Below are 11,061 nucleotides of genomic sequence, written 5' to 3'. Positions count from 1 at the left end.
ACAACAACCAGAGCGCCCCAATCTTAGGTAAGAAAGCGCGCGAGGGCCGGACTACGAGTCCCAGAAGGCGCGGCGTCAGCAGCCATGTTGGTAAAGGGCGCCCGGAAAACGTGAAAACGGCTAGTGAGTCGTAGTCCTCCCAAATACTCTGATTGGTCAGGATACGGTGCGAGGGCAGGGAGCGAGCGATTCAGCATATTATCATTGGATGAATCAGGGGGCGTGGCGGGGAATTTCCCGCAGGGCGGAAGCGCCAGAACTCCCGGCAAAGCCCAGCTACAGGCGAGCGACTGCGGGGGGCCCCTGAGGTGTCGGGGGCCATGGCTGGGGTCGCGTGCTTGGGAAAAGCTGCCGACGCAGATGAATGGTGCGACAGTGGCCTGGGCTCCCTGGGTCCGGACGCAGCGGCCCCCGGAGGACCGGGCTTGAGCGCGGAGCTGGGCCCGGGGCTGTCGTGGGCGCCCCTCGTCTTCGGCTACGTCACTGAGGATGGGGACACGTGAGTGAACCTTAGGCTGCCAAACGGAGCCCTAGGACCCGGCGTCTGATTCCCCATTAGTCTCTGATCCCTGAGGCTTCCTAACCTCCTACTCCTAAATCTGATTTCCGATGCTGAACTTCCTGACCTGTAACCCCTGAGTCTTAACTTTTAACTAAACCAATCTTCTATCCAGCTGTGATCCTAACCCAATCATTTCAGACCTTCCTTTCTTGAACTATGATTCTCAGCACCTGGAATCCACATTCTATCCACGGATACCCAAACCCGACTCCAGTCCTGAGGCTTTTGTTAGAACTGTGGCTTCTCCTGACTTCGAACTTCCAAATATAATCTTTGATTCTTAGTTCCTGATGTGAGCCTTAGACCTTGATTTCCGAAATTAATACTTGGTCCCTGACTCTAAGATCTTGTCTTCTGAGCAGTGTTCTTCAAGTCTTAAAGTCAAAGAGTGAGAATGTAAGTTCTTTTATGTTGAATTCCTAATTGAAGTAGAAAAATAGGAAAAGAAAAAAGAAGAATGTAAGCTCCATGAAACCAAGGATTCATCTGTTAAACAAATATTATTTACGTATTACCACATTCCAGGCTTCGTTTTAGGTGCTAGTGATAAAGGTAGTGAAGAAAACAGACAAAAACTAAAGCCCTTGTGAAGGAGACGTTTTTAGTGGGGCTAAATAAACAGATTGATAAGACAGCAAGGAAGGAAAGAAACAAAGAAAGAAACAAAGACATGCAGAAAGAAAAAGACAGAAAATAAGAGAAGGAAAGAAAGTCACAGGTTGTCAGTACTTTGGAGAAAAATAAAGCAGGAAAATGAGGCAATAGATAAACAGGATAAGAGCATTTCAGGCAGAAGGAACTGCAATTGCAAAGGCCCAGATGAGGGACTGTACTGGGTTTTTTTGTCTGTTGCGTTTACTGCCGTATGCCCAGTGATGCAAGCAGTGCCTGACCCAGGAAGCACTTAATAAGTACTGATCTTACTGAAGAACCACCTTTAGGTTTATTCATTTTCATTAGTTAATTTGGTTTCATTAATTTTATTTTAGTTTTTAATTGGTCTTTGATTTTTAGCTCACTCCAAAGTGTGAGCTACTGCGCCCAGCCAACAACTCTGTTTTGTACTCTGTCCTGTGACTCCCGCAAGCCTGGTCTCTACAGACTCTTCCTCCATGTCCATCTCCTGACCTCAGACAACCTGATGGGCTCTGCTTGGGGTCCCCTCTCTCAACCGTGGCTCTCAAGACCATAAGCTGTGGCAGTCAAGTGTAGGGCCCATCTCATGTTTCCTGTCTTTCAGGGGCCACTGTGATTCATTGCATGACATCCAGCGTCTTCAACACTGTTGCTTCATATACTGTATTTCGTCTGATTTTTCTTTGTTTCTTGTGGGAGGGAAGTCTGGTCCATGTTACTTCATTTTGGGCAGAAGTGGAAATTCCACTGAATGAACATTGTTGATTCCACGAATTTGCTGATGAAACTCTGACCTCTCTGACCCTCCCAGATAGCTGACAGTGGGTTCCAGAACTGTGGTCCCAAAGCCTAGCATACAGTAGGCACCCCATGTTTGTTGAATGACGGAATGCAAGAGGACTTGAATTTTGCCCTCTGACCCCAGTCTTTGTCCCCAGGGCACTGCATTTGGCTGTGATTCATCAGCACGAACCCTTCCTGGATTTTCTTCTAGGCTTCTCAGCTGGCACTGAGTACATGGACCTGCAGAATGACCTAGGCCAGGTGAGCCATGAGGGGACGGAGTAGGGGTTGGGGTCTGGGGTTCCCAGTGTGACTCCCTACTGCCTGTCCTCTGCTTCTGCAGACGGCCCTGCACCTGGCAGCCATCCTAGGGGAGGCATCCACGGTGGAGAAGCTGTATGCAGCAGGCGCTGGGCTGTGCGTGGCGGAGCGCGGGGGCCACACGGCACTGCACCTGGCCTGCCGTGTGGGGGCACATGCCTGTGCCCGCGCCCTGCTTCAGCCCCGCCCCCGGCGGCCCAGGGAAGCCCCGGACACCTACCCCACTCAGGGCCCGGACCATAATCCTGGCACCAACCATACCCCTGTCGCCTTGTACTCCGATTCCGACTTGGAGAAGGAAGAAGAGGAGACTGAGGAGGACTGGAAGCTACAGCTGGAGGCTGAAAACTATGAGGGTGAGGGTCGCCACCAGGGAAGGACTGAGCTCCCAGGCTAGGCGAGAGCACCTGGCCCTGGGCTCTCTTCCCTGATTCCAGACTGAACTCCTTGAGAAATCACGTCTAGGCTTCAGGAACCCAGGCATCGGGACCAGGGACCTCCACTCCACGCCCAGATGATTGACAATTGGATATGTAGGACCCAGGATTCCCACTTGGAGGCCCCAGATCAGTTGGGACGCAGACCTGGCACTCACAGACCCAGAGCTGCCAGGATCCAGTTGCTGGGCCCCCGGGCTCCCCACCTGCAGGGTGTATTCAAGCTGGGATCCTTATCCCACCTAGGACCAGGGAATGCAGAGCTCAGGCCCTCTGGGAAACTCTGGCATCCCAAGTTCCCAGCAATGGTCAGAAGGGACAGCCCTCCTCTGCCTCATGGAAAAAAGGAGTCACCTGCCCACAGCCTGGCATCCAAGTCTCTGCTCCCTCACCTATAAGCCTGCCCACCTGGTACCAGACCCCTCCTCAGATGGACTGAGGTCATTCAGGACCCAGTGTTCAGAGCCTGCTTCTCATCCCCAGATCACAGGCTTTTCAGCCACTTGGTACCCTTTCTTTTTTTTTTTGGAGACGGAGTCTCACTCTCGACCAGGCTGGAGGAGTGCAGTGGTGTAGCAATTTTCTTGCCTCAGCCTCCCGAGTAGTTGGGACTATAGGCGCCCACCACCACACCCAGCTAATTTTTTGGATTTACTAGAGATGGAGTTTCACCATGTTGGCCAGGATGGTCTTGATCTCCTGACCTCGTGATCTGCCCACTTTGGCCTCTCAAAGTGCTGGGATTACAGGCGTGAGCCAGTGCACTAGCTAAGGTCCTTTGTGAAATAAGAGCAGAGACTCAGGTCTCCTGGCCCCAAAATCCAGGCCCCCCCATCCACAGACCCCAGGCTCTTCACCCATGGGCCCCAGCCTTCTCAAAGCCCAGGCTCTAGCACTTGCTGGCAAGCTCAGACCATTTGACACAGGCATTTAGGATCAGGTACCTCTTTGACATACCCAAAGATTCACGAACCAGCCCCACAGCTGATCACCCTCAGGCCACATGGCCCTCCCCCAGGATCAAAGCATGGGGGACCCCTCACCCCATCATCTGATGCATCACTCTGTCCCCAGGCCACACCCCACTCCACATGGCCGTTATCCACAAAGATGCGGAGATGGTCCAGCTGCTCCGAGACGCCGGAGCTGACCTCAACAAACCAGTGAGCCCTGCCCTGGGGGAAGCTGCTGTCATCGGGGGTGGGGGGGGGGCTGGTCCCCTCCTTGGGCCCTCTGACCCTTCTGCTGCACCCCCACAGGAGCCCACGTGTGGCCGGAGCCCCTTGCACTTGGCAGTGGAGGCCCAGGCGGCCGACGTGCTGGAGCTTCTCCTGAGGGCAGGTGCCAACCCTGCTGCCCGCATGTACGGTGGCCGCACCCCCCTGGGCAGCGCCACACTCCGGCCCAACCCCATCCTTGCCCGCCTCCTCCGTCAACACGGAGCCCCCGAGCCTGAGGATGAGGACGACAAACCCGGCCCCTGCAGCGGCAGTAGCGACAGCGACAGTGGAGATGAAGGCGTGAGTCAGGAGGCGAGACAGGGCCGCCCAGCTGGGGGGTCAGGGTAGACCGGCAGGCAGGAAGCGGGAGAAGATAATTAGGCGCACGTGGAGACTGACCTCGGGCTGCTGCTGCTGGAGAACTCAGGCAGGTGGCAGCGCCAGTGACATGGGGCACTAGTCAGGACAGACCTGGATGGGGCAGCGGGAAGAGCTTGGGCAGAAGTGGCCGAAAAGCTAAGGTGGTGGCAAAAGTAGAACTCAGCCGGAGCTGGAGAAAAGACCTTGGTCGTAGTGATTGGTGAACACAGGCGGGGGTGGGTGGCAGCGTCGGAGCTGGAGAATTCAGGCTATGAAAAGACACCCTTGGGTGGCAGTGATTTGAACACCAGCAGTGGTGGGGCAGACCCAAGCCAGCGGTGGGGAGTGATGTTGTCAGAGAACCCAGCAATACAGACCTGACCCTGGGCAAGGCGTGGGGCTGAATGACGGGCATGCAGTAATTTGGGTAAAGGCAGAGGGAAGGGGTGGAGGAGGGCCACCTCAGTTGCTGGAATGCTGGAGTGTTGGCCGGGCTAGAACTCCGACTATAGAAGTAAATTTGAAAATGGAGTTCTGGCTGGGCACAGTGGCTCATGCCTGTAATCCCAGCACACTGGGAAGCCCAGGCAGGTGGATCACCTGGGGTCAGGAGTTTGAGACCAGCCTGACCAACATGGTGAAATCCCGTCTCTACTAAAAATACAAAAATTAGCTGGGCGTGGTGGCGGACACCTGTAATCCTAGCTACTTGAGAGGCTGAGATAGGAGAATTGCTTGAACCTGGGAGGCAGAAGTTGGAGTGAACCTAGATCGCGCCATTGCACTCCAGTCTGGGTAACAAAGCGAGACTCCATCCCAAAAAGAAAAGAAGAAAAAAGAAAAGAAAGGAAAATTGAGTTCTGAGAGCTAGGAAACGAGCTAGGAGCAGGGGAATTTGGGCTTTGGGGCAAGACACAATTCTTAGGCTGCTCTGTGAAGACATCTGAGCTCCTCTGCCTGGCCCTTTGCCCCCAGGATGAATACGACGACATTGTGGTTCACAGCGGCCGCAGCCAAACCCGGTTGCCTCCCACCCCAGCCTCGAAACCTCTTCCTGACGACCCTGGCCCCGTCTGATTCATTTGATTGTTAATATAATTTCCAATTTAATAAATAAAACCCCAATTCTGAAAACCAGAAACCAGACTGATCTTGTCTTCCCCGTCCTCTGGGTCCTTCTGGGGCCTATCCTCCTTGTCACATCACAGAGGCAGGGTGCGTTTCTTTGTGCTTTATTTACTCAGAAGGGTTGGAGTGGGAATGCATGGGTGTGGGGGTGCTTCCTGAGTCATGGCTGACCCCAGCCCCCTGCCCAACTCGGGTGTGGTTCCAAGGCATGCCCATCTTCTCCCCTGCTCCAGTAGGGGTGTTGTGGGGTGCTAGGTGAGGTGGAGGCTTCAGGGTCAACAGACCTAAGCCACAGGGTGTGTCGGGAGGAAGGAGGGCACGAGGCAGGGGTCAGCCCTCCCTCCTGAGCTGCTCCCCCAGCGTCTCCGTTACCTTCTTCAGTTCATCTCTCAAGTGCTCCAGCCGCTCCACCTCCTGTTCCTGGTGGGGTCAGAAAGGCGGTGGTCAGCACCCACCTTCAAAGACAGGCCACCTCAGTCACTGTGAACGTGGGCCACGTCGGTTCTCACAGTGGCAGCCGGCAGCAGTCATTCTGATCACCGTGGACCGCAATGGTGACCATGCTGACTGCCATAACCCTGGAAGAGCAGTAGTGGCTAATGTGACCACAACCAACAGCAGCGGCATGGCACTGGCAAAGGTGCCTGGCATGAGTGCCTTGCGATGTGACAGCACTTTATTTTATTTTTATAATTAAAAAATTTATATAAAAAAATATATGGAACGCTTCACGAATTTGCATGTCATCCTTGCGCAGGGGCCATGCTAATCTTCTCTGTATCGTTCCAATTTTAGTATATGTGCTGTGGAAGCGAGCACTTTTATTTTTATTTTTATTTATTTATTTATTTTTTTGAGACGGAGTTTCGCTCTTGTTACCCAGGCTGGAGTGCAATGGCGCGATCTCGGCTCACCGCAACCTCCGCCTCCTGGGTTCAGGCAATTCTTCTGCCTCAGCCTCCTGAGTAGCTGGGATTACAGGCACGCGCCACCATGCCCAGCTAATTTTTTGTATTTTTAGTAGAGACGGGGTTTCACCATGTTGACCAGGATGGTCTTGATCTCTTGACCTCGTGATCCACCCGCCTTGGCCTCCCAAAGTGCTGGGATTATAGGCGTGAGCCACCGCGCCCAGCCTATTGTTATTTTTAAGATGGAGTCTTGCTCTGTCACCCAGGCTGGAGTGCAGTGTTGTGATCTCAGCTTACTGCCACCTCCACCTCCTGGGTTGGAGCAATTCTTCTGTCTCAGCCCCCCGAGTATCTGGGATTACAGGTGCCCACCACCACACCGGGCTAATTTTTTGTATTTTTAGTAGGGATGGGGTTTCACCACGCTGGCCAAGCTAGTCTCGAACTCCTGACCTCAAAGTGATCCACCTGCCTCAGCCTCCCAAAGTGCTGGGATTATAGATGTGAGCCACTGTGCCCAGCCTTTTTTTTTTTTTTTTTTTTAAGCCAGTTTTGCTCTGTAGCCCAGGTTGGGAGTGTAGTGGCACAATCATGGCTCACTGCAGCCTCAGCCTCCCGGGTTCAAGCAATCCTACACCTCAGCTTCCTCAGAGCTGGGACCACAGGCGTGTGTCACCATGCCTGGCTAATATTTTAAATTATCTGTAGAGTCAGCGTTTCACTATGTTGCCCAGGCTGGTTTCCAACTCCTGGCCTCTACGAGTCCTCCCGCCTCGGCCTCCCAAAGGATTATCCCTCCCTAGGATTACAGGCATGAGCCACCATGCCCAGCCTGTGATGGCACTTCTGGTTACTGCCACCAATCATGGAGATACCTTGTCTTCCATGACCCAGCAGTGGTGTCTGTCACCTGCTGAAGCAGGCACAGCGGCCACTTTCACGGTGGCCGACTGCTAGTGACGCTGGCTTGCTTCTGTGCAATAATGGTCCATACTGTACACGGAAGTATGAAGTAGAGGAGGCCGTGCACGGAAGTCGTTACCCAGTCCTGGGGTCAGTCTTGGTCACTGTGATCCACTCGGGATGGATCTGGTGGTGTATGCCAACACTGGTGGCTGCCGAGTTGTAACTCCACTGACCATCTGGTCAACCCTCCCTCCACACTGTCTTGGCGCTCCTCCATCATCCCCCACTCACCTCCCTCTCCAAAGCCGCCTCCTCCTCCTCCTGCCTGGGCTCAGCCTCTGGCCGGTGGTGGTGGTGGTGGTGGTGGTGTGGCGAGTCCTCGTGCCTCTCTCCTCCGCCCTTCTCGGCCCCCTGCCACAGGCTGCGGTCCCCGCCCAGCACTCGAACCCCCTTCTCCTCTGCCTGGAACTGGGCCGTCTCTTCATCGCTGGCCTTCTCTGCCACCCGCTTCTTGAGGTCCCCTCCATTCTCTAGATGCTGCCACAGGTCATTGAACGTCTCCATGGGCCCCTTCTTCCTCTCCTTCTCCTCTTCCTCCTTCTCCTCCTCCTCCTCGTTTTCCTCCCGGTGGAGCTGGTGGTGCCCTTGCTCTCGGATGGCTTGTTCCTGGACCTCGGACTTGTGGGTCCTCTCTGCTATCTCCTCGTCTTCCTCATCCCTCACCTCCTGGCTGGACCTCGTCTTCTCAGCCTCCTGCTTCTTGAAATCCCCAAGCAGCAGGCCTTTCTCCTCGGTGGACACGCAGCCGTGGGGCTCTGTCCCACACATCTCTGGCAGAAAGACAAAGGATGCTCTCTAAGCATCCAACTGGGAAACTGAGGCTGGGCATGCAGGCTCAGGCCTGTAATCTCAGGAGGCCAAGGTGGCCGATCACCTAAGGTCAGGAGTTCAAATTGGGAAACTGAGGCCTTGAAGAGTTCTGGGCCCTGCCCGAGGTCTCACGGGGGGGCTGCCCAGACTGGAAGGGGAGGGTCCCAGTTCATTCCACCCAGGGGGGACATTCCCTGCCCCATCTGGTCCTTCTACTGGGAGCTGCAAGGGTGGAGCTGGTGGCCGGGCTCTGTCAGGTGTGAATGCTGGGCAGTACCCCACTGGCCCGGGCAAAAGGGCTGTGGGAATGAGGACCCCTTCCTCCAGGAACCCCGGGTGGGAGGGCACGTGGGGCACCTGGGCAGGACCCTGGGTAGGGGGGTGAGGTCCAATGGGGCTCTGGAGGGCAAGTGGGGCCCGGGGCCTCCTTACCTTTGTGGAGAAGAGCAATGCAGGGTCCTCTCTGGACCTGGCCTACGGTCAGCACCTCTGTGACCACCTCTGCCAGACAGCGGGTCAACTGGGGGGCAGGGGTGCTAGGTCAGAGGGAAGGTTGAGGGGAGGGGGGATGGGGAGGAGAATGGCTGGTTTGAGGACAATGGGGATCATGGGGCAGGCTGTGCAGGGAGGGCAGGGGCCCAGCTAGGTGAGGCAGGGCAAGGGCTCCACACTCCTCACCTCCTCCTTGGAGGGTCCCTGTGCCAAGGGAGCAGCGGTGGCTGTGGAGAAAGGAGGCTGGTGCTGGGCTCGTGTGCCCTGGCTGTTGTCCCCAGTACTGCCCCCAGCTCCACGGGCGTCCCGATCCCCACACATACCCCCTCATCCCACGTGGTAGGTGCACCGCCCGGCCCTGGCCACTGGAGTCCCTGCTCCCGGGCCCCTTATGGGTCCCGAACTCACCTGCTCCTAGCACAAGTGGCGGCAGCAGCAGCAGCAGCAGGGAGGCGGGCCCACGGCGCAGCATGGTGGGTGTCCGACGGGTCCACGGAGCTGTGTGGGCCAGGACTGCAGCGCCTTATAACCCACGCGGCCCCGAAGGGAGGAAGTGATGTCATCGCCGCCCCCTCCCCGCCCGCGGCGGGGCGACATCTGCGGGGCGGTTGCCTGCCTGAGACCCTCAATTATTCATGAGGCCCCCGCCCTACGAGCGCTCCCCTTGAGGCTTCCGGCCAGGAGCGCAGCGGCGGAGGGTTGGGGGCCTCCCTTTTTTTTTTTTTGAGACAGGGTCTGGCTCTGTCACCCAGGCTGGAGTGCAGTGGCACAATCACTTGCTCACTGCAGGCTCCTGAGCTCAACTGATCCTCCTACCTCAGCCTCCCGAGTAGCTGGGACCACAGAAACGCACCACCACGTCTGGCTAATAATGATTAGTTTTCGCAGAGGCACGGTCTCACTTTGTTGGCCAGACTGGTCTCAAACTACTGGTCTCAAGTGATCCTCTTGCTTGGGGCTCCCAAAGTGCTGGGGTTACAGGCGTGAGTTGTCACGCCCGGCCTGGGAGGGTCTCTTCCCAGAGCAGCAGGGTCTGGTACACTCGCTCTCCACACTGACCGGTGGACCTGGGTGGGGATCCAGAGTCGGCCACTCACAGATGGACCTCAGGCAACTCCTTCCCTTCCTGGGCCTGTTTTCTCATCCAGAGAGGTCTTTTTTTTTTTTGAGACGGAGTCTCACTCTGTTGCCCAGGCTAGAGTGCAGTGGCGCGATCTCGGCTCACTGCAACCTCTGCCTCCTGGGTTCAAGCGATTCTCCTCCTCAGCCTCCTGAGTAGCTGTGATTACAGAGAGGGAGATGATGCAAATGTCTGACTCGGGAAGGAATTAGGAGTTTCAACAGCAAGGCAGGTCGGGTGGACCAAGCAAGACAGATGGGCTGAAGAGGAGGGTGGAGCGGATCAGGTGGGGCCTTAGGAGCCTCAGTGACCACTGTGCCCTTTCACTGAGATGAAGCTACATGAGGCCTCTGAGCAGGGGTGGGACATGACCCAACTGAGGTGCTCACAGGTCCCTCTGGCTGTGGCGAGGACAAGGATGGAGAGCAGGGAGCCTGTGAGGAGACTTCCAGGGCTAGCCAAGAGGGAGGGATCGGAGGACAAGGCCACATGGGGTCAGGGGGAGAGAGCAGTGGGCAGATTCTGGAAATCTTTTTTGAGATGGAGTCTTGCTCTTTCACCCAGGCTGGAATGCAGTGGCGTGATCTTAGCTCACTGCAACCTCTGCCTCCCGGGTTCAAGAATTCTGCCTCAGCCTAGCTGGGATTACAGGAGCGCGCCACCATGCCCAGCTCATTTTTGTATTTTTAGTAGAGATGAGGTTTCACCATGTTGGCCAGGCTGGTCTCGGACTCCTGACCTCAAGGAATCAGCCTGCCTTGGCCTCCCAAAGTGCTGGGACTACAGGCGTGAACCACCACACCTGGCCAGATTCTGGAAATATTCTGAAGGCAGTGCTGCCAGGATTGCTAATGAAGTGGATGTGGATATAAGAAAAAAGTCGAGGCTAACCTGAAGGGCTGTGGCCTGGGCAGCTGGGAAAATGTCCTGGGATGGGCATGCCTGGGGAGGAACGGGCGTAGGCAAAGCGATCAGAGGACCAGGTGGCTTCGCTGAGTTTTCGATGCCTGCTGGGCCCCTATCTGGAGCTGCGGAAGGGACAGCGGCACAGGGAACTGGAGACTGAGGAGAGGGGTGAAGCTGTCCTTCACCCTGGGGTCAGCTCGAAGGAACCCTTGCAGGGTGACTATTCCACCCTGTCCCGGAGGAAGGGGAGAATTCGACATCCTTCAGCTCCCCTGGTGGCCCCCAAGCCAGCCTCCATGTGTGCTGCGGGGTGGCTAGGCACTCCCAGCCTTGGTCCTCACAGCCACAGAGGACAGCGCCTCCGAGCGGTCACCTAGCAGCTCCTGGAAAGCCAGCCATCTCCCTCGCT

The 11,061-nt window shown here is 56.1% G+C and overlaps 2 protein-coding genes and 1 non-coding gene across 7 annotated transcripts; 1 reads left to right on the top strand and 2 right to left on the bottom strand.

The window, feature by feature from the left end:
- The first annotated feature begins 219 nt into the window (after positions 1-219).
- On the top strand, positions 220-5,473 carry NFKBIB (NFKB inhibitor beta). Of its 3 annotated transcripts, none has more exons than XM_012435942.2 (6): positions 220-499; positions 2,137-2,242; positions 2,325-2,658; positions 3,814-3,902; positions 3,999-4,259; positions 5,295-5,473. In XM_012435942.2, exons 1-6 carry the CDS (start codon positions 321-323, stop codon positions 5,394-5,396), a joined length of 1,071 nt encoding a protein of 356 aa, XP_012291365.2. In that variant the 5' UTR covers positions 220-320; the 3' UTR covers positions 5,397-5,473. The 3 variants fall into 3 exon arrangements, with proteins under 3 accessions (XP_012291365.2, XP_064237403.1, XP_012291373.2); XM_064381333.1 differs by having other exon boundaries at positions 226-499; positions 2,601-2,658; XM_012435950.2 differs by having other exon boundaries at positions 499-958.
- Positions 5,474-5,535: 62 nt separating this feature from the next.
- CCER2 (coiled-coil glutamate rich protein 2) lies at positions 5,536-10,987 on the bottom strand. 3 transcript variants are annotated; one of them, XM_021676517.2, is made up of 6 exons: positions 9,035-10,987; positions 8,813-8,853; positions 8,567-8,654; positions 7,556-8,094; positions 5,957-6,025; positions 5,777-5,867 (listed from the first exon to the last, which is right to left on the bottom strand). In XM_021676517.2, exons 1-5 carry the CDS (start codon positions 9,096-9,098, stop codon positions 5,984-5,986), a joined length of 774 nt encoding a protein of 257 aa, XP_021532192.2. In that variant the 5' UTR covers positions 9,099-10,987; the 3' UTR covers positions 5,777-5,867; positions 5,957-5,983. The 3 variants fall into 3 exon arrangements, with proteins under 3 accessions (XP_021532190.2, XP_021532191.2, XP_021532192.2); XM_021676515.2 differs by lacking the exon at positions 5,957-6,025 and having other exon boundaries at positions 5,536-5,867; XM_021676516.2 differs by having other exon boundaries at positions 5,774-6,025.
- On the bottom strand, positions 6,160-6,266 carry LOC135276912 (U6 spliceosomal RNA). Its single transcript, XR_010344460.1, has one exon. It is a non-coding gene; the product is annotated as a U6 spliceosomal RNA (small nuclear RNA).
- Positions 10,988-11,061: the final 74 nt, after the last annotated feature.

The sequence above is a fragment of the Aotus nancymaae genome, unplaced genomic scaffold (assembly GCF_030222135.1).
Source record: "Aotus nancymaae isolate 86718 unplaced genomic scaffold, 86718_ANA_hifiasm-v0.15.2.pri h1tg000028l, whole genome shotgun sequence".
Taxonomy (NCBI): domain Eukaryota; kingdom Metazoa; phylum Chordata; class Mammalia; order Primates; family Aotidae; genus Aotus; species Aotus nancymaae.
The sequence above is the reverse complement of the archived record's forward strand: the minus strand, read 5'-3'. Positions and strand labels throughout refer to the sequence as shown.

Bases quoted from the DNA above. Each gene is read 5' to 3' on its own strand.
- NFKBIB (XM_012435942.2), top strand. From the start codon at position 321: ATGGCTGGGGTCGCGTGCTTGGGAAAAGCTGCCGACGCAGATGAATGG. The intron at 2,243-2,324 runs GTGAGCCATGAG...CTGCTTCTGCAG, and splicing joins TGCAGAATGACCTAGGCCAG to ACGGCCCTGCACCTGGCAGC. The intron at 2,659-3,813 runs GTGAGGGTCGCC...CTCTGTCCCCAG, and splicing joins GGAGGCTGAAAACTATGAGG to GCCACACCCCACTCCACATG.
- CCER2 (XM_021676515.2), bottom strand. From the start codon at position 9,098: ATGCTGCGCCGTGGGCCCGCCTCCCTGCTGCTGCTGCTGCTGCCGCCA. The intron at 8,854-9,034 runs GTGAGTTCGGGA...CTTTCTCCACAG, and splicing joins GCCACTTGTGCTAGGAGCAG to CCACCGCTGCTCCCTTGGCA. The intron at 8,095-8,566 runs GTAAGGAGGCCC...TCTTTCTGCCAG, and splicing joins CATTGCTCTTCTCCACAAAG to AGATGTGTGGGACAGAGCCC.